Consider the following 21,987-nt stretch of genomic DNA (forward strand, 5'->3'; position numbering starts at 1 on the left):
AATAAATTTTTCCCCTATATTTTTAGAGTAAAATATTTAAAATTTGAAAGGAACTGATATGAGTAGAATTTTTTGGTTTAAAGTACGTCCTGACGGAAGCGCTAACATAGTATTAATATGAAAAATAACTTACGCATTCAAAGAGCTACTTATTTAGTCACCACATCACATTTAAAACACAATAGAAACACAATTGCTTCATTCTTAGAAGACCTTTCAAAGTACAATGACAATCATCAAAATTGGCAACACTGATGTAATAAAATCAATTTTATTTTCAACATATTATTTTCATAATATGTCATTCTGTGATTACCAATTGAAATATTCGGAGAAAACCGTTTACAATTTGCTGTAGATCGAAAAATATGCGTACATGATTTTAAAAGTATGGGAATTTTTAGTAAAACTACCCTAAAGAGTAAAATTTATACTCAAGACTGTGGTTTAAGCTTACGATTTAGCCCTCGTTTATACAAATATAGTTTCTTGAGTAATCCAATCAAGTTTTGAACCCGCTTTTTACTTTTCTCTTTTGCTGGATGTGAAAGGATGGTGTATCAGCAAATTTGGCCATAAATGAATAAATTACTAAAGTTACCTAATGCCAGAGAATGGTGGAAAATAATTGATTTTTTTTAAGCTATACCTCTAGCTCTAGCTCTTCAACCAAAAGCATTTTTTTAGATCTTTAATTTTCATAGCATTGTAGAATAATAGTTGAACGATGCACAGAAAACCTATTACGATTTAATCAATAAATAAAAAAGTTATAGCATAAACAAAGTGTCCACTTTATAAAATGAACAGTCCTTAGCCCATCATTCGTTTTGGCAACAATGATGACTTTTCAGCATGCATTTCAAAGTGATAAAACTTAGTCTTGATAGTTTATATTGACTTGAAAAAGTATCACTGTACGCGCTAGCATGCATAAAGTATGCTGATACTTTTTCAACTATGTCAGTGAGTGCAAAAACAACTGATATTCTTTGAATCGAAATCGTGGGATGAATTAGCAACAATCATCAACGACGCGTACAAATTTCAATGACGGCCTATAGGCTTACTTAGGGGTCATGCACAAATTACGTCACGCTCCAAGGGGAGGGAGGGGGTCGAGCCAAGCGTGACAAGCCTTACAAAATTTTCGGAGGACTCATACAAAAAGTGTGACAGTGGGGTGGGGTCGAAATTTAGCGTGACATAATTTGTGTACCATCCCTTAGTATACTTCGCCTTAAGTTATTTTTATTGAATCATACAGACATGTAGCTTGGGATTGCATACTCTGATTCTACTACTTTCCCTCGAATGGCGGATTCCCAAATGTCGTTCTCCCAACGCCAGTTCTCAGAATGCTAGTTCCCCGAAAACCCCGTTTCTCCGAATAGCTCAGTTCTTCAAAAAGTTCTAACACTCATTGTCATAAGGACTGTTCATTTTATAAAGTGGACACTTTGTTTATGCTATAACTTTTTTATTTATTGATTAAATCGTAATAGGTTTTCTGTGCATCGTTCAACTATTATTCTACAATGCTATGAAAATTAAAGATCTAAAAAAATGCTTTTGGTTGAAGAGCTAAATAGTTTTTCCAAAAACACCTAAGAAAAGCTGCTCGTCAAAGCTTAAAATTATTTTTCGCAAATCAAAAATCCTCATTTTTATGATCAAATTGTATGTTTGTATCCTTCACTATTATACTAGAGGTATAGCTTAAAAAAAATCAATTATTTTCCACCATTCTCTGGCATTAGGTAACTTTAGTAATTTATTCATTTATGGCCAAATTTGCTGATACACCATCCTTTCACATCCAGCAAAAGAGAAAAGTAAAAAGCGTGTTCAAAACTTGATTGGATTACTCAAGAAACTATATTTGTATAAACGAGGGCTAAATCGTAAGCTTAAACCACAGTCTTGAGTATAAATTTTACTCTTTAGGGTAGTTTTACTAAAAATTCCCATACTTTTAAAATCATGTACGCATATTTTTCGATCTACAGCAAATTGTAAACGGTTTTCTCCGAATATTTCAATTGGTAATCACAGAATGACATATTATGAAAATAATATGTTGAAAATAAAATTGATTTTATTACATCAGTGTTGCCAATTTTGATGATTGTCATTGTACTTTGAAAGGTCTTCTAAGAATGAAGCAATTGTGTTTCTATTGTGTTTTAAATGTGATGTGGTGACTAAATAAGTAGCTCTTTGAATGCGTAAGTTATTTTTCATATTAATATTATGTTAGCGCTTCCGTCAGGACGTACTTTAAACCAAAAAATTCTACTTATATCAGTTCCTTTCAAATTTTAAATATTTTATTCTTAAAAATATAGGGGAAAAATTTATTTTATTACCTATATCTCTAAAATTGTTGCTCCAAAAATAATTTGATTTTTTCCATCAGGCTTCTGATTGATGATGCTTTCGAAGAACAAGCCTTTTTGGAAAATAAAATACATATATTGTCGAATTTTCCAGCCAATTTCTAACAATCATTGATTTTGATAACCTCCTAAAATCGACCATTCAAATCGTTGTTCGATATTTGTGTTAAATTTAATTATTTTTGAGAGTTTTTATTATCACAAAATTGTACAATACTAGTCCAACGATGTACAGAAAATTGATTGAAATTTCATTGATAAATTAAAAAGATACAGCATGCACAAGGTGTCCCCTTTATAAAATGAACAGTCCTTAACCTTTTGCATTTCAAGGTGGTGAGCAATATGTATTTATGGCAATATGTATTAAGTCGAGAATGATCAAATATCTCCTTCTTTGGTAGCTTATCGATCTTTCTAATTCAACACTAGTGAGAGCAAAAGCAAAGTTCTGACCATTAAAGCGAGATATTGATTTTATTGACATAAGAACTAGAAGATCTGAAGATAATATAAAAATTTTATTCCTGGAACTTCTGAGCCATAGCCAAATTTGATGTTGGTAGATCTAAGGAATAGCTCGCTGATATTGGAGAGATCTTATAAACCTAAATATGATATGCTAATAGTATTCCAGGAGTAAATTTTAGATAATATTTTCGGATCTTTTATCTCTTATATCTTTCAAGTTAATATCACTCTTGTATGTCCATATCAAAATTCTCTATTACTTAGCTTTATTCGCCAGCTCGGGTAAAGACTATTATTGCACTTTTTTGAGCTGCATTTCTTTACAAGGAAAAGGGTCATCCGGGGAAATGGCTTCGGAGAAACGGGCCATTACCAGTTCCCCGGAATTCGGGGAAAAGTAGCACAATCGCATAATCTATGTCTTTTAAATTGTCCCGTTTTTGTTTTTTATTTGTCCCGTTTTTATCTGGTTGGCTCATGGTCAGCCTAGATATCGACCTCCTTCGTAACCTTAGATGGATTGAAGCAAGGAAATGCGCTTTTGAACCTTCCCAATATCCAATTTCCCATATATCTAATCGATCAAAATTGTTTGGGCAATCATCAGTCTGATTTAGAAATACAATTCTTTAAAAAAATGGTAGTTACATTTTCCCCTTAAAGCTTAATAATAATGCTACAAATAATGCCCTCAGATTTTTTATGCGTTTTTTCTTCTCGGATGAATTGTTCTTTTCATGCGGCTAAGTGGAACAGATTTTATTCTGTTATGTGAGGAACGCTCTATCTTACCCGAGTGATAGCCTGCTTTAGATCGTCGCAAAACTAATGATTTTTTTCTGTATTTTGCAGCTTTCACATCCAAATTGTCTATTCAACCCTAGTCCTAAGAACGATGAACCATACGGAAAGACTGAAAAACGTAAACTCCTGTGGGCGATTGGCTTCACGCTTGTTTTTATGGTAAGTTAATGTGTAAGTCATGATTCTCAATTAACCTAATGAATAAAGATGTGAATAGATTTGCGAAAATTATTTCACTAATTTTGCAATTTCTAAAGACTGTAAAGTATTACAAAACTTACTTCACAATTCCACTTCTTAATCTAACCAATCGACAGATAGCGGAATTCCTCGGAGGGTATCTATCCGGCAGTTTAGCCATCATGACCGACGCCGCCCATCTGCTGTCCGACTGCATCAGCTTCCTCATAGCGGTCATCTCCATCTGGATATCCAACAAACCTCCCGACGGGAAAATGTCGTTTGGCTATCGAAGAGTAGGTAATGTTCGACTTTTCCGTCTTGCAACGAAGATAGGACGTTTCTGATCAAGTCTCTTTACAGAGGTTATCGGTGCCATTCTGTCCATTGTGGGCATCTGGGCACTGACGGCAGCCCTCGTAATCATGTCCATCCAGCGGTTGATATCAGAGGACTTCGAAATCGACGCCGACACCATGATCATCGTTGCAGTTCTGGGGGTCGTCATGAACATCGCAACGGCTTTCATCCTACACGGGTCGTGCAGTATCGTACCGCACATGCACCATGGCCACTCTCATGGCGGTCACTCACATGGGCACTCTCACAGTCATGCTCACTCTAACACCAATTCGCAGGCGAACTTGGTGGAAGCGTCTTCAACGCCACGATCTACGCCTCTATCCCGATCACGATCTGGATCTCCAACCAAAAAGCCCTGTCCCAAGCTTGACAAACTAAAGATCTGCGACGAGAAAAAGTGCGATCGAATGGAAGTGCTGACCATTCCAAATTTGCCATCCAGCCCCAGTGTTAGCCCTCATCCATCCTCACCAAACACCCGACACAACTCGTTTGCGACTAATTCGTCCATGCAACGTCCCAATCTGGAGAACATTCTAGCCATAGCCAAAAACAAACTCAACTCGGAAGCCCTGCGACATCGGATGAGCTTCGATGCAACGCTGCACTCCCCGGACCTGATCAGCTCCAGTAGGTTCATGTACAACAAAATTGGTACCGACGTCGATTCGGGGCTGGCTGTGAGCCGGAGGGATAGTAATGTCAGCAACGACACATCCTTACATGAAGAACCGTGCTCCGGAGGCGATCATCAGCTCGAAGATGAAAATCTCAACGTTCGCGCAGCGATTATTCACGTGATCGGTGACTTCATTCAGAGCATCGGGGTGCTACTGGCTGCGATTGTGATCAAGTTTGCCGTATGTATTAACACCCCTTCCCAAGAGATCGAGTTGGTTGATCGCGATGCTCCCCAAAGAGATATTATCAGAAAAAATATCTTTGTCAAATATGTGCTCACCGGTCGACGATTCTATAGCTTTACTGCATGTCTGGTTTGCTCAGGCTTGTAGTGAAGTTGTGGAAATCAAACATAGATGCGATGGATTTTTTTCTGATAATAACAGTCTGGGGAGCATAGTTTAGTTTTGAGAGTTTAACCTTGCTTTCCACTTGCAGCCAAATCTCAAGGTGTTCGATCCCATATGCACGTTTCTGTTTTCGATTATCGTACTGGTTACCACCGTGCGGATCTTCCGCGATTCGATGCGCATATTGATGGATGCCGTCCCCGTTAACATCTCGATCGAAAAGCTACGCACCGAGCTGGGTTGCATCCACGGAGTGAAATCCGTCCATGAGCTGAACGTGTGGAGCATATCCACCGGGTTGAATCTGATGACCGTGCATTTAACGGTTGGTGAGTACTGCTGGTAATTTTGTATCATGGTGGAAATTACTTAGTTCGATCATTTTTGCAGATCCAATAGTCAATACGTCGGAAATCTTAATCGCTGCCAACACCATTGCCCGGAAAGGATTCAATATCAAGAAATGTACGGTACAAATAGAGAAGATAAGCTTCTAAGTCGGCCAAAGTAGTTACCTGTGATGCGGTGCTTGTTCTGTTAAGATAAGTCATCAGAAAAGTTCAATGAAATGTACATAATTGTTTTAAAAAGCAGAACTCATTATAATCAGCAATCCCATTGGATTGTTTAAACATTAAACACTCAAAAGCCTTTCTGCCCGGAGTTTCAGTACGATCTGTGTGAAGAAAACCTACCAAAGCTCGGACTATTATTTGTATTCATGTTTAAAAATGTCCATATAAACTTCAAATGGCGTGTGTACAATCAAATTTCTTCCAAATCACTTCAAATTTTGGGAGAACGATTTTCATCATAATTAACACACCGTTTAAGCCTAGGGGAGCAAAAACTTCAAAATTTACAGCAGTCTGTTGTTCAGAAGCTCAAGGGAAGGGCTATCATTATTTGAGCCAAGAAATTCGAGCTTTTGCCCCCAGGGCGGCGCTAGTGAGCATGGAACTTTTGTTTTGCAGATGGAGGATTTGTGGATTTGAGGATCCTGATCATTTAGAAAGATAGCATTTTCGGCAAAGTGGTTCAGTACCTCAAGGGCTATCTACTGCCGTAAATCGTGAAGTTCGTCCCATCTTTGAAAAGTAGGCATTAAGAAAAATGACTCCGATATTTTTCCGAGAAAAATATGAAGATAATGAAAACTCGAATCATTTTTGTGATACACCGTCTGGAAATCTGTGATGGGACTGATATGCGATTACTTTTTATTGTGGGACAATTCGACTTAGTGGTTTTCCCTAATTTCACCGAACAGAAAGTGTGCTCTCATTACTGTGATATCCAGCCGGGGGACAATCCAGGGACGAAATGAATCAGCGAAGTGAAATGGAGATGAATCCTTTAGAGATGACTTTCCTTCAGAGTAATAATTTAAACACGAGCTAATAAGTTGATAGTTGATAACCAAAAGAGAGTTCTTTTAGAACGCCGAGGTGGTTCATCCACCCAGTCGGCAGGTTTTTTCCTTTTACCAGAAAACTTTTCTTCTTGGTAATATTTATCACTACGGTTTTTATTCACATCATCACTTAAACTCTCGGAAACACAATTGCCTGGCCCATCGGTTACATCGATCGCCCTCTGCTTTGTTAACACCACGTTTGGACACATCTCTCTGTCTGAACCTCCTGACGTCCTAATCTGTTCTCTGTGTACCGTGGCCACAACGTTTCCAATTAGAACCTGGAATAAGTTTTGAGAGATTTGCTTTAGGTAAGTTGCTTCCAACCATTTTGCTGGATGATTGGGTTTATGATTCTGATACCAGATCACGTCACCCTCCATCAGATCATCTAGAGGATTTTTTCGTTTCGTCCTGGAAACGACCTCCAGTAGATTATCCTCATTAGAGGTTTTAGCTGGTTTTAGTAAAAACTTCCTATAATGTTTTTTTGGATTCAGCAAGTCGATCAATGTTTTAGGTGGATAAGCAAACACTCTTTCGGATGGGAAATGCCCATCAGCCGTTAATGAATTATTCCTATAATTGATTAAAAATAAGTTAATCTGGTCCTCCAATTCAAGTTCGCAATGCTCAGGTTCTAATAAGAACTTTTTTAAAACGTCCTTCACCGTTCTCACAAACCGCTCCGCCTGACCGTTGTTTGCTGGATGGTATGGAGGGCATTTTAGCACCTTAATCCCTTGGTTTTCCAAGAAAAGTGTGAAAGCAAAAGAATTGAATGGAGGATCTCCGTCTGAAACTAACACATCCGGAAGACCAAACCTGGCAAAAAATGTAACTAATTTTTTGAGGACTTTTCCACACTCAGTGCCAGTTTTCATCCATTCTACTTCCACCCACTTTGAGTAACTGTCAACAATCAATAGAAACGTGTGGCTTGAAAAATGGAAAAAGTCCACATGAACTCTGCTAAAAGGCCTTGTTGTGGGAATCCATTCCGAATCAATTTTCTGTTTCAAAATGGATGCCATACTGTTACACACATCACATTTCTTCACAAATTCCTCTATCTGCGAGTTTATGCCAAACCAATAAACGGACTGCCTTGCTAACCTTTTCATTTTTACAATTCCTGCGTGGTTACCATGTAAGAGATTCAGAACATGCGGTTGTAATACCGCTGGGATGACCACGCGATCCTGATACAATAAACATTCATCTACTATCTCCAATTCATGTTGATTCGCAAAAACGTTTGTTCAATCTATCAGGCCAACCATGTTTCATGAAAGAAATAACTTTACACATAAATTCATCATTTTTGGAAGCATTTGCAATTTTTTCATGGTCCAGCGGTACGTTTTTACTGAAGTTTAAACTCTTTACAAAATCCGTATGTAATTCATTTGGTATTGACTGAGGCAAAGGAAAACGGGAGCAAAAATCTGCGTTTCCCATTTTAGACGAAGGTCTATAGCGGATCTCAAAGTCGTATATGGACTGCTCCAAAACATATCTTTGTATTCTTGTGACAAATATTGAATTTCGTCCCTCTTTACCAAATATTCCTACCAATGGTTTATGATCTGTAAAAACGAAAAACTTTTTCCCATAGAGATATTTGTGAAATTTTTTAATAGTACAGACCAATGCAAGAGCTTCCAGATGCAAAATGGGGTAGGATTTTTGACATTTATCAAGAGAAAACGAGGTAAAACTTATTGGCTTTTCTGTTCCATCTATTACATGGGCAATGACACCCCCTAGTCCATACCCTGATGCATCAGAGACTATAACAAGTGGTTTATTTGAGTCATAAAATTCAAGCAGATCTGTTGCCAAAAGTGCATTTTTAGAATCCTCAAACGCTTTACTGCAATTGCTATTCCAAACAAATTTTACATCCTTCTTCAATAGATTATACAAATGAAACAGCTTTGTAGAGAGGTGAGGAATGAACTTTTGGTAATAATTAATCAAACCCAAAAAAGATTTCAATTCACTTACATTTTTTGGCACGTTTGCGTTTTTTATTGTAGAAATCTTGTCGGGACATGGTTTTAAACCTTCTTCGCTAATAACATGACCAAGATAGTCCAACTCAACAAAAAATCTGCATTTGTCTAAATTTACTTTAATATTTGCCTTTGACAACTTCGCTAAAACTATCCGCAATTTAGAAAGACAGTCTTCAAAGTTTTTTCCCGCAATCAGTACGTCATCTAGATAAACATAAACCCCGTCAATACCATGTAATATTTGGTCCATTATTTGCTGAAATATGGCAGCGCTTGATGAAGCTCCTTGAGGTAGTCGATTGTAAGTATATAAACCTCTTGTTGTATTAATGACCATACATTTCTTGGAACGATCTGTCAATTCTAATTGAGTGTATGCACCTTCAAGGTCAAGAGCGCAAAACAATTTACATCCTGCTAATTTTGCAAACAAATCTTGTGCAGTTGGTAAAGGGTAAGTATTCGGTATTATCATCTTATTTATTGAAACTTTGCAATCTATTACAAGTCTTATTTGGTTGTTCTTTTTAATTACCACGATAACCGGAGAAGCCCATTGACTAGTTTGTATTGGTGTTATAACCTTCTCCCTTTCTAGTCTATCCAAGTAATCATCAACCTTGTCTTTTAATCTGTATGGTACATCGTAGGCTTTTTTAAAAATTGGTTGTTCCGTTTTCAACACTAGATCAGCTTGAAAGCCTACAATAGGTGTCGAAAAATCCTTAACAAAAACTTTAGAAAACTGTTGTTTCAAGTCACTAATCAACACCTCATTATTGTCAATGACCATATTGTTGATCACAACTTGATTAGAAAAAAAAATCCGCCAGTTAGGGAACAAAACGTCCAGCCAAGGTCGACCCAATAATGGAATAAAATTATTGCAACAATCTAGCACTAAAAGTTTCAAAATTGCTTCCTTTCCTTGAAAACTGACAAAAACTTTCGCTTCACCAAGCACGTCTAGTTTGGACCCATTAACAACAGCCAAATTTTTATTGCACTTCTGCAAAGGTTTGTCAAACAACGAAAAGTATTGTCGTTTATTTATTACAGTCACCGCCGACCCACAATCGATTTCCATACTAAGTAATTTGCCTTCAATAGTCAGCTCCAACAAACAAGGGTTATTAATTTTGTTAATAGAAGTAATATTCATGCATTCAATTTCTTCATTCTCGCTCTCACCTACGTCCATGTCGTCGTCTTCGGTATCCGAGTCCTTGGTGGTCATTCTATTGATCATGTCATGCAAATCCTCATCCACTGCTGGAGCTTGCTGATCCTCCACCATGTTCATTCTCTTCCAGTTCTTCAATTTAAAGCATCGTTTTTTAATATGACCCTTAATTCCACAGTAGTCACATGTGAAGTTGGCAAAGCGCGATAGTCTTTTATGTTCTGGATTCCGCCATTCGCCTGTGTTCAATGACCTCAATTTACCCCAATCAGTTGGTTGTCTTTGGTAAACCCCTTGACGTACTGGCCATTGTCTATATCCTAATCGATTCTTTACAGAACCTCTGGAATTTTCGTCTTGCCTTGCCAGCTCATATGTTCTAGCAAGTTTCCTCATAGAAGTTCCAACTGCATTAGCACCTGCCATTTTCAAAGAGGCTATTTGATCCCAACTGTTTTCCCGACTTCCCAAAGCTTTAGCGTTAGTTTCGGCAATTTGCCATGTCGTTATAATTTTCTCAGCCGTCTCCAACGTCAGCTTTTCTTCGTTTAGAAGCCTTTGTTGGAGGGCTTTGTCATTAACGCCAGCTACGATGCGATCTCTTATTGCCATATTTTTGAAATCGCCGAAGCCGCAAAACTCAGCCTGAAGCTTCAGGGCTAAAACAAAATCTTCCAAAGTCTCACCAGCTTGTCTAATTCGGGAATTAAATTGGACACGCTGAATCACATCAGGTTCAATTTTGTCAAGCCTGGCTTTCAATTTGGTTGCAATGTCCGCATACACAGCGGTATCTAAAGCCCCATTAGGATATAATAATTTAAGTTCGGAATACAAAACTGTTCCCCCTAATGTTATCAAATGAGCTTTTTTCATTTCGTCGGAAACTGCGTTGGCTTGAAAGCAATAGGCAAGCCGGTCTACCCAATCACAAAAGGAAGAGCCTTTTCTGTATGGCTCAATCATAGTAGTCAATCCATTTAACGCCATTGTTAGAAAGAATAACAATCTAAAATTCAAATAAAAGGATACTAACAAAAGGCACCAATAAAGACCCCAAAATGGAGTAAATTACACAATTGGTAAAACACAATTTACTGCTCACTCACTTGCGTTCCAACCGGTCGATGAACCAACTAAGGTCAATGGCCTTGATGTTGATACTGGTTGAACGATCCTTCTGGTTATCTCGTTCGAAAAGATGCTGGGTCAACCAAAGCTGGTAAACTCAACTACGTTGAACCCTCCTTGGCGCTACAATCACAAAGACCGATCCTGATGTCGTATTTTCACTACTGAATTTGCGTGGGGCTGTGTGCCCTCCGTAGCTTGATGGATGCTCACTGATGCTTTTATTTCCAAACCAGCTCAATTTGAAACACCCGAAAAGAACCACGGTCGAATTTTCTTTTGAGAATAAAAAATAACTTCCGTAAACTTTCCGTCTGGACGCTCACCAATCGCCGGTTAAAAGGAGGTTTTGCCGATTGCACGCGTTTCGCACCGTTCACCAAGCCGTCTACAATTCAACTGAGCTGCCTCACAACTGACAGCATTTACTTACGGCTACGGTGTATTGATGTCCGGTTGCCTCGTCGTCAACTTGTGATATCCAGCCGGGGGACAATCCAGGGACGAAATGAATCAGCGAAGTGAAACGGAGATGAATCCTTTAGAGATGACTTTCCTTCAGAGTAATAATTTAAACACGAGCTAATAAGTTGATAGTTGATAACCAAAAGAGAGTTCTCCAATGGTTTCTTTAATCTTTTATATGATTACCATATCCGTTACAGGGCGTTATCATTCCATCATTAATAAATTCAGATTGTAGTGGTAATGTAATTTATGGCAAAGCTACACTGATCCAAACTAGTTGTTGAAAATCAGAACACAACAATTACAAGATGTGTAGAAAATTGATACCTAAACTCAATTTCGACCAAAATAGAGACTTGCGATTCACGGCAGTCTAAGTGGTCAGATTCCTGAGATATTTGCAAAACAAAATATGTATGCACAATAACGCCGCCTGGTGGAGGAATTCCGTATTTGAATGACCACTGCATGTCAGCCCTTGATCTCCTAAACAACTTTATAGAAAATGTTTTTTTCTGTATATATTTTTTTACAAGGAGAAAATTTGCAAACAGACATCCTGAAAAGGTAATTTTGGTAGTGTGGGGATGCCGCACTACCCGGTCAACCAGTCAGTGATTTTCGATAGCGATCGATATAGATTCATTTTGAACCGTTAGCGATCGCCATCGTTGGTCAAAGATCTATAAAGAATTATGAAGACTGGTTGGTCGGGTAACGACGACCCACTAAAACCAGCCCATGCACTGTACTTGAGCAATTGCTCGAGTGGTGTACAGTGTATCGATATGACCCTTGGCCTCAGACTCTTATCTCCCCGGAACCACCTAACGGTATTTCTTCGGGGAGGGGCCTGTGCAACAACACATGCAGCAGAAGTAGCCTGGGCAAACTTCTTCTCCTAGCCGACTGAAATAATGTAACAGGGGACCAGCCTCGGCAGGGCTAATCCTCTGCAGCCAACTCTTGGCGCCGACCTTAGGCGCTGCAATTTTAACATAATGTTAGTGACAGCCGTAGTTACTGCATTCCAGCAATCGGCACACGCACCCATTCTCTCTATTATATTGTTGGGGGACGTGTCCCCTCCGCATGCAGCGAGCATGCGATCTCCACACCTGCAGAATTGGGGCACGCAGGAGATTCTGAGTGCCCGAACCTATGCAGGTTCTGCCTATAGCAACCATGTCCTGACAGAAACTGCGTCAGGTGAAGGTTCACTTCCCCATGGTTTCTTCCATACCAATCTGACACATTTGGCCGATGGGTCCATCAACTCTTAGTGGAGTTATCCCATTCCTGTTCTCTCTAGGAGGGGCCTTTCGTTCAGGTCCAGTGTTCCGTTCGCGCCAAAGGGCTTCAGTGAATACTTCACCGTCGAAGCACGCTGTTTTCCAACCTCGGGCTTGGGTCGAGTTACATAGCGAATCGATTGATGATCTCTATGAGTATAACTTTTATCAACTCGCCAGTTCATGGTACCGTAAAACGGGGTATCTTTGATAGTGCGTAATAGTAAACCAAATATCATAATTTCTGCTAATCAGTTAACGCTGAACGCTCCGTCATCGTAATCATCGTCATCATCGAAACTTCAAAAGCAGTTTTTCTGTTCAAAACCAAGAATTATTGGATGAAAATGTGTTCACTGTGTTTCAGTTGAAGAATAGAATACAGTGAACACATTTTCATGTACATTTTCTTGATTTTGAACGAAAAAACTGCTTTTGAAAATTCCTAAATCAATGACGGATCCTGCCCCCCTTAAGTAAAACGTATGCGAAACTAAAGAATATTAGTATGACGCTCCATGTAAGAGCTATTTTCATTTGAATTGAGAATATAGGAGACTTTATAAACGAATTTCAAAAATTGAAACGATTTTAGCATTTTCGAAACACTTACAGACAATCTGTTCTACGATCAATATTTGATGTAGTTTTGAAAAGTTGGTCACTAGACAGCCTGGTTATCATAGGAACTAGGTCTCAAATCTCTTAGGGAATATCATTTTCCCAAACTGGGACCATTTTTGTAATCTAGGTTAGAATTTCCCATATAACGTTAAACGTCTAGAGGTATGTAATGTCCTATAAATGTGTCACACTGAGGGGGGGGGGAGAAGAAACTTGTACCATAAAGTGGTGTAACCGGTGTTGATCGTTAACCCTCTAATACCCAACCCCGTCTTTAGACGGGGTACACTTTGGAATTTTGTGTATTTTTTCGTAGCTCGGAAATTAAAATGATTTTATTTTTGGCTTAAACCTTGACTGATAACATGCATATAAGAATAGTTTTTTATGATTTTTGAAACTTTTTTGTATTATTGAAAATTGTTTGAAAAATTGTATTCTTATATAACCTTCAAATGCCTGAGATTCATTTAACGTGTATTATAAAAATCGTGCCTTTTATATTTTTCTACGATCAACCTATCACAGAAGAAGAGCCTGATGGTATTGAAATGATTTCAAATCTGTTTTTCCGTTAGTTACACGGAAAATAAAAAATGTTCCAGAAAAAAATTGAAAAAATCATATTTTTAAAAGTATAGTAAAAACTCTAATTTTTATTATTGTCAAAAATCAGTAACCAGAAGAGGCTTCAAGAAAAAATTGAAAAGGCTCGACTGCCTTTTCGAATTCAGCGCACGATTAGCTTAGCTTAGTTTAGACTGACTGCACATATCAATGGTTGCTATTCCGTGATTGACCGAAGTCAGTGAAAATGCACAAAGAATCAACTAGAAGATCGGCTGGGATTGGCCATAATCTTCTTCAGTGTGCATAATTCAGTGCCTCTATTTATACATGGTCAATAACGGCGCCGGCCACGTCCTTACAGTCAGGTGGGATTGGGGGAAGGACTGTTAGTGTGTAATCTTTGCTATTTGGAGACCGTGTTTGCCTCTGCATCTCCACAAAGGTTACTGGGAGGGATGTTTGTTAATGGGAAGGATCGTTGGGTCACAGGATTCACTTTGATAAGCGATTAGACCATGATAAATAATTATTTGTGAGATATAAACATGCTTATATGTAAATATAATATTTTCATTTGATATGAACAATATCTATGTAGAGAAAAAATATGCCGACACTTGAGGTGACGAACCTTTCAAAGTTTGTTGAATAAAGTGAACCTTTTGGAAGTCTACACTTGAAGTGTCGAACCATTCAAAGTTTTTTTTTTTAATTACAAACATAATGGTAAAAAGAAGAAGGTGTTTTTAATAAAAAAAAAAATTAGGCAGGAATAATTTGTGAATCAGAGTTTATGTCGACACTCACAGTGACGAAACCATTCATATTTTTTGGAAAAATCATATTTACGTCTCACCGTTTTAACGATTAAAGGTGCAGTCATACATATTTTATAGATTAGAAACAATAGCATGAAACGAGCTCACCAATTGATCCGTCATCCTTGAGCAGCAACAATCCTCTTTCAACGTCACTCGTTTGCTTAGCTATTTAAAAGCACTCAGAGAAAATAGGCGCGCAACCCGTGAGGGAAAACAACTGACGACTGCTGGGGCTTTCTTGACGCACTCCCCAGGAGCAAGCGTCAATGTCGGAAGATCAAAAAGACCTAATCGAAAGCGGCACTTTTTCACTTTACTCGATGGACGCGGCACTTTTTCAATTTACTCGATCGACGCGCGACATGTTTGATCCTGTCCTCATCGCCGGCCCCCGCAGGAACAAGCGTCAAGGTCGGAAGATCAAACACAACTAAGCGATCGCGGTTTTTTTTTCACTTCCACTCGACCGACGCGCGACATGTTTGATCCTGCCCTCATCGCCGGCCCCGCAGGAGCAAACGTCAAGGTCAAAGGATCAAACACAACTTTTCGAATTCAGCGCACGATTTTACATGAATAATAAAGTTAAACATGCTCTAAACTAGTGTTATGAGAGAACTCAGCCCCGAGATAATAGCTTAGACAAGGAATTTCGAAGCGATTCAACGATTCTACAACTGGTTCTTAGTTTTGCATTCTGCGTGGTGTTTTACAATACACATTTTATTGAATTCCCACATCAACGATTCAGATCATTGTCTTTACATTTAACAAGCATCAGATATATAAGCGGCGTTCTGCTAGATAATGCTTATGCTTTATTTCGTACGATCTCCGTTGAGAAGTTAGGTGTTGTTGCAGATAGAAGTCAATAAGGTTTTAACATTCAGAGTGTTGTTGGTAGTATCATTAATAGAACTTTTTATGCGTAATATGAAAACTTTGCTTAGACTTGTATTGAACATGGTTACATTTCTCTACTCGTGTAAACTCGAATTTTCATAAGAAAGCATTGTTTATATATTTTTACATGTGGCTCAAATGCTACAATTCGTCATAGATCAGTTTTTTGATCCGATAATCTATCTCCCTTAAAAGTGTGAGCAATTTTCCCTACTACTCGGCATTCCGGAAAAAAGTGGGTACGTTACAGTTCGACATTTCTCCAAACCAAATTCTGGACAAACTACACAATAATTGAAAACAAAGAACACAACAAAACAATACAAAGACAAAATATGTATGGTTTGTACTACTTTGTACGCGATCAATGATCAAAAGGCACTCATATTCATAGTATTTATTGGTGTGATCAAAAGGCCAAAATAAGTATGCAGGAATGTACGGGATTCGACAAAAGTAATCGATAAGTTCACTGGGAGGAAAAATGTCGAGAATATAATGGAACAAAGTAAACAATGAATGATAAAACGGAAGAAAATTTCGTAAACCGCGAGTGTTAACCGATTTCCGCGCAAATGGAACAAAGAGAATAATAATGTTACAGTTTGTCAGATTAAAGATCATCTTCCTTAGTGATCTACTCGCCTATAATAGTATAAATAGGAGCTAGATAATAGGTATTTAGTTTAGTGGAGGTGAACGTTAATCGTTAAATATCTTACAACTAAATTCTACCAAAAAAACGAAGCAAATTTCGCATCTCCGAACTCTATCAAACACTACATGGAAATTTTGCAATTCACGTTTCGCACACAGTTTCGATGTGTAGATACTCCTCCAGCAAAAAGATAATAAAAAAATATCCAAAAATAGAAGGGCGCTCGCCCTTACACCTACAAATTTTCCTATGTCGCAAAAAACGTGAATTTTTCTACTTTTACGTTATATTTCGTGACTCTTACAACTAAATAAATATTTTTTCATGATTTCCTCGCATTGTTTTATTGTTCAATCGACTACTCTCTAACTAATAATAAGTTTATCCAACATATAAAAAATTTGTCATTTCTCGTAAAATCACATTTGATGCATTTCAGTTACGGGTTTATCATTTTTTTCTCTATCCAAAATCTCTCTCACTCCATTTATGTTCACCCCACAATCGCAGCATATCTCATCCACTCAACGAAGATATTGGAAAATCACACAGTTTGGGTTTACGCTCGTACTTTCATACTCATGGTCGTCTTATTAATCAGTCAGTCCATCCACGTGTCTCTATTAATAGGTAATGTGTGGTAATATGTTTGAATGAATGAATTCGTGTCCTATACGCGGGGAGGGGTCCGGGCTGTACATGTACATATTTGATTTTAGCGCGTAATCTACACCAATGTCCAAAAACGAAAAAGAAGATACAATACAAACGATAGTCTATGTAACATCCGGCTCTGGTCCGGCTGAGTCCAATGATTGTTGAGCTTGGGGAAAACGAGATCAACTCGCATCCACTAGGGGCGGTGACGAGGCACCATTCGTATCAGCAGTTGCAACCGGTGTCGTTCCATTGGTGGCTGCTGCCCCCGGAACGAATATCTCCACATTCTGTTGGCTGTTGGCGAGTTTCTGTTTCCGCTTAAGCTCCATCAGCTGTTTCCGCTGGGCTTCGCGTTTGGCGGCGGCCGCAGCAGCAGCAGCTTTTTTCGTATCGGCTGCTGAGCCGTCCGCCGAGTTACCGGTTCCGTTGGTCGACGTCGTGGCAGGGGACTTGAAGGGCCGTTTCGTAAGCTTGGTACTTCGCGCAGTGCTGCGTACTTGTGGGGTGGGACTTTTGGGTGTCGGTTTCTGGAAAGAAAAAACAGGCATATGAGTCACCATTGTTATAATTACATTTAATCTCGAATCAAATTTTCAAAATTTGTCAGAATCAAACAAGGAAATAAACGTGGCAGCTTTGTAATTCTTTTCGATGGGAATTAAGATTTCTCGCGGAACATTACTAAAGGACCTATGTACAAATGAGAGATTCTCTCCTCTCTCGTTCTCTTTCGATTATAACAGTGGAATATTAAAGATTTTGTGAACTTTTTCACTATAGATCGAAAGTCAATTTCCTTGACTAGCGTTTCATACAAAAAACGCAACAGAAGAGGTTAATATGACTTAGTTATTAATGAAAGAGAAAGTAAACAAAGAGAGCCTCTCAATGTTAGATAGGTCCTTTAGTAATGTTCCGCGAGATTTGTTCTAAAGATAGCTGAATTATTTATCTTTATTTCAGTGGCTTTTCGCCCATAGCGAGTTCGCCACTTGAGCAAAAAACAAGATAGCTCGAAGTATCAAAACAAGTATTACTTCAGACATTCTTCCAGGGGCTTGGGGAAAATTTCCAGAAAATTTCTCCAGGGAATAGTCGTGAATCCTTTTCAGAACTTAGTGAAGAAGTTTCTAAAAAATCAAGACTAATTCCTAAAGGAAGTGCCAAAACTCCTAAAGAAATACTTGATCTGCAAGGGTTTCTGAAGGATCTTCCGGATCCTTGAGGAACTCTTGCAGAATTTTCTAGATTAAATACTTGGATGGAAATCTAGTGATCATGACAAAATAAATGATGCATCGTGGTTGTTCTTTATCCTGCGATCAAAGCAACAACGATTAAACTTTTGTCGTCAAGTGATCACAACAAACTACGCTCCCAGAATAATGCATCGTGTTCCATGTGTGCTAGCGATTAATTGTTCGCGAATCAAAGTTCTATTATTTTTAAGATTTTTCCACTTTTACTTATTGATTTAACTCCGGACATGCTGTTTGTGATTTCGAAATTGTTTGGACATTGAGCGAAAAATAATAGCGCGAATGCGGCATGATAAAAGTTGATCGCGACTTGTAACAACATCCGATAAACTCTTTGTCCCACGACAAACAGTGCATCGGATACTTCATATATCCGTTCTACACACGCGTAGTGAGCTGTTGAATTCATGCTGCTGCAAGAACGACGGCCCTCTTAGACCGTTCAAATACTGTGTTTTTTGTTGCTAGAGACGATTTTTTTCCATCCTTGTACTTGATTATTTCTTTGGAAAAACTACCATACGAAACCAGTGCTATCTATCTACTACTAAACCTTGCAATTTGCTATAAAAAGACACGGACACCATTTAGCTGCACATGGTTCAATGGTTACGGTGAGAATCGGTTACCAACACCCCATGACAAGGTGCGCTTATCTGTCTAACGCAGTGTCGTAAAAATTCAGACGAATGATTTCCGATCAGTGCGAAAACGAACAAAAACACTCCGCTAGCACGAAGCCAATCTGACTATGAGAGCGAATGCCATGAGAAAGAGAGTGGGTACAACACCCGCACACATTCAGTTTCACCTACTAGGTATTGGTGTCATTTTAAAATTCAATTTCACCTAGAGGCACTGAAACTGAGAATTGAATATAATGAATTACAAATGATTTTTTTATTACTGGTATAAGAGAACCGGTAATATGCCTCCAGTTGATGAATTATTATCCTCTTCTAAGAAAAATAATACAACTTTTACAATTAGCGGATGTTTTTGTAGGGTATTCTGCTGCAGTGAATTTTTCGAGCATGTATTGTTAAAATAACATTCACACAAAGAAGAAATCAACGATGACGGATCCTACTAAGGGTCGGCGTTGTTGACTGTATATTGAAATCTGCAGACACTGGTCTAACGTCACTATCGTGCGGCCACAAAGCCCGCAAATGCTAGATGATTCAGGAAGGAGACTATTATTCATTATTATTTTGCTTTTATAAAGTGGCTTTTTGCCCCTTGCGAGAGGGGAGACTTTTCGAAATGTAGACATTTATTTTTCCTTATTTGGGGTCGTATAGGATTGTGGGGGGAGGGGGTGTATGAGATTTCTTACGCGTCATACAAATTATTTTCAATTTTCATACAAAAAATCTTACCATGGAGGGAGGGGGGTCTAAAATTCGACAAAATTGTCTTACGTAATAAATGGACAGCCCCCTTAACAGGTAATCAAAATAGGGTCTGGGTAATTTGGTATAAAGCCATTTGGAATAAGGTCATTTGGCATAACGCCATTTGGCATAAAGGACATTTGGTATAATGATCATCTGCCATAATGGTCATTTGACATAACATTTTTTCATCAAGAACAGCCATATTTTGAAAAGGATACAATTCTGGTTATGCCAAATGGTTAGTGGTTATTATGCCACATGACCTTATGCCAAATGGCCCACTCCCATCAATCCAATAGGGCGGCTGTGCCAGTTATGGATGTAATATTAAAGGGTTAAGGAATAAAAAAATGCCATAAAATAACGGAAGTTATTCATATCTGTAAAAGTTATTCGAAAGCTTCCATATTCTATGCCACGTAAAAAAGTCACATAACGATAAAATCATTTCACCTCTCAAAAAAGCACTACCTCCATTATTAAAACATGTTCCATCCAGTAATAGTGGTATTTGCTAACTTGAGTTCCAATAATAGTGGTTTACATTAATTTCCCATAAGACTCACTTTTATAGGAACGTAGCACTATTACTGTTGCAAAGGTGCAAAAAAATTAATGTTTCTAATTATTTTCTACTATTAAATACAGTTCTCTCTAACTCGATATTGAAGGGACTATTTAGTTTTACTTCCCTAATTTTCAACAGAAGACACAACCAGTGCAACTGTGATCCAAGGGACCATCAAGGTAGCCGTGAAGACCAACTTCTACTTTGGTTTAGCTATCATGATACGAAATATCAAGTAAGGGAGAGTTGACTGTCTGAAGAATTTTCTTTACACATTCATTTTATTTTGACAAGGACCATGTTAGAAAAATACATACAAAAATAAAAATTGCCTATAATACGCTAAACAATTTGCACTTTCTCTCCGGGGTAACAATGATCAGTTTCTTGGACATTTCTCAAAAAAATCATTTGAAAATTCAACGTTTTATATTTTTAATTCAAGTACTAGTACTCATCGCTCGTAACTTTACACTGTTTTTTTGAAAAACTTAAGCATGTTTAACCTGTAAAGGTCTGAGTGAAAACAAAAATACTAAAACACTCACCGCTCAGTGAATTCTTAGCGGATTCAAATGATTTTCTGTCAGTATACTGGCCAACATTTCTAGTTTCTAGAAATGGCCAGAGGAACACGGGGATATTCCTGTGGCTGGAGTTATTCCGGTGGATTACTGGGTCAAGTCGGGTAAAAAACGACTATTTTTGGGACATGACAAGTAATCTTTATTTATTTGCAATGGCCTTCATTTTAATCTGCATAAACTATTATGATCTGATGTTCAACATTATAAATAAAGAGTTTTAGATAATTTAAATTATACCGGATTTTGAACCGGAAAGATCGACTAAAGCTTTGTTGGATAATAAATCGTTTTAATTCTCGAAAAGTAGAGATCAAGCATAATAGTTCACTAAAACACGTTCCCATAAGCATGGCATAGACGTTTATATACAAATTGGCCATTTTATCATAAATTTGAGGTGTCCCGGGACCCAAAAACGGACATTTGTAGGATCAATCGAATGCAATAAACATGGTTATCCAAATCAATCGTTTCTCAAAAGGTTTACACTTATGCGATTTTCTTAAAATTCTTTGATATAGTAGCCACATTGTAGCCGATTCCGGAAATTATCTGTGACAAGAAATTTGCCTACCTCCAGGGACACAAACAGCGCTCTTCGGCGGCGAAGTATTCACTGAAGCCCTGAGGCGCGAACTACCACTCTGGACCTAAACGGTGAAGAGCTGGTTGCTGTGATATCACGAGCGTGTGATGCTTCCATGCCGAGAAAAGACCCTCCTAGAGAGAAGAGGCCGCTGGTGTACTGGTGATGCGGATCAATTGCAAATCATCGAGCAATCTGCCTTCGGGCTAGATGAAGAATGTTACGCGCACGCACATAAGCACAAAGAAAAGAACGCGGTGCAGCATTCAGAGAGGCAAAGTTGGCTCTCAAAAAGGAAATCAAGAGTCGAAAACGGGCATGCTTTGATAGTTTATGCGAGAGTGCCAATTCTAGTCCATGGGGTGACGCCTACAGAGTGGTAATGGCTAAGACCAAAGGTGCCATAGCGCCCCAAGAGAAGTCGTCCGAGTTGCTGCAATCGATACTCGATGTACTCTTCCCGCACCCTTCCATAAGCCCATGGCCCCCAGCGCCGTATGCGGCAGAAGAAGGAGATGAAATGGCGAGAGTGACGAACGAAGAGCTGGAAGAAGTCGTGAAATCATTCGCGTCAAACAAGGCACCGGGACC

General features: G+C 38.5%; 2 protein-coding genes across 4 annotated transcripts in view; one reads left to right on the forward strand and one right to left on the reverse strand.

Annotated features, from left to right (window-relative positions):
• LOC5574619 (zinc transporter 2) overlaps positions 1–5,903 on the forward strand; it is a 31,257-nt gene extending 25,354 nt beyond the window's left edge. The window contains exons 2-6 of the mRNA XM_021845801.1: positions 3,723–3,833; positions 3,992–4,154; positions 4,218–5,077; positions 5,337–5,577; positions 5,639–5,903. Of these exons, the coding sequence (XP_021701493.1) occupies positions 3,723–3,833; positions 3,992–4,154; positions 4,218–5,077; positions 5,337–5,577; positions 5,639–5,745 (1,482 nt within the window). The 3' untranslated portion in view covers positions 5,746–5,903. The remainder of the gene's footprint in view (positions 1–3,722; positions 3,834–3,991; positions 4,155–4,217; positions 5,078–5,336; positions 5,578–5,638) is intronic.
• A 9,866-nt stretch (positions 5,904–15,769) lies between these two features.
• LOC5574609 (disks large-associated protein 1) overlaps positions 15,770–21,987 on the reverse strand; it is a 172,848-nt gene continuing 166,630 nt past the window's right edge. For all 3 annotated transcript variants that reach the window (XM_021845802.1, XM_021845803.1, XM_021845804.1), the window contains one exon: positions 15,770–17,523. In XM_021845802.1, the coding sequence (XP_021701494.1) occupies positions 17,176–17,523 (348 nt within the window). In that variant the 3' untranslated portion in view covers positions 15,770–17,175. The remainder of the gene's footprint in view (positions 17,524–21,987) is intronic.

The sequence above is a fragment of the Aedes aegypti genome, chromosome 2, assembly GCF_002204515.2.
Source record: "Aedes aegypti strain LVP_AGWG chromosome 2, AaegL5.0 Primary Assembly, whole genome shotgun sequence".
Taxonomy (NCBI): Eukaryota; Metazoa; Arthropoda; class Insecta; order Diptera; family Culicidae; genus Aedes; species Aedes aegypti.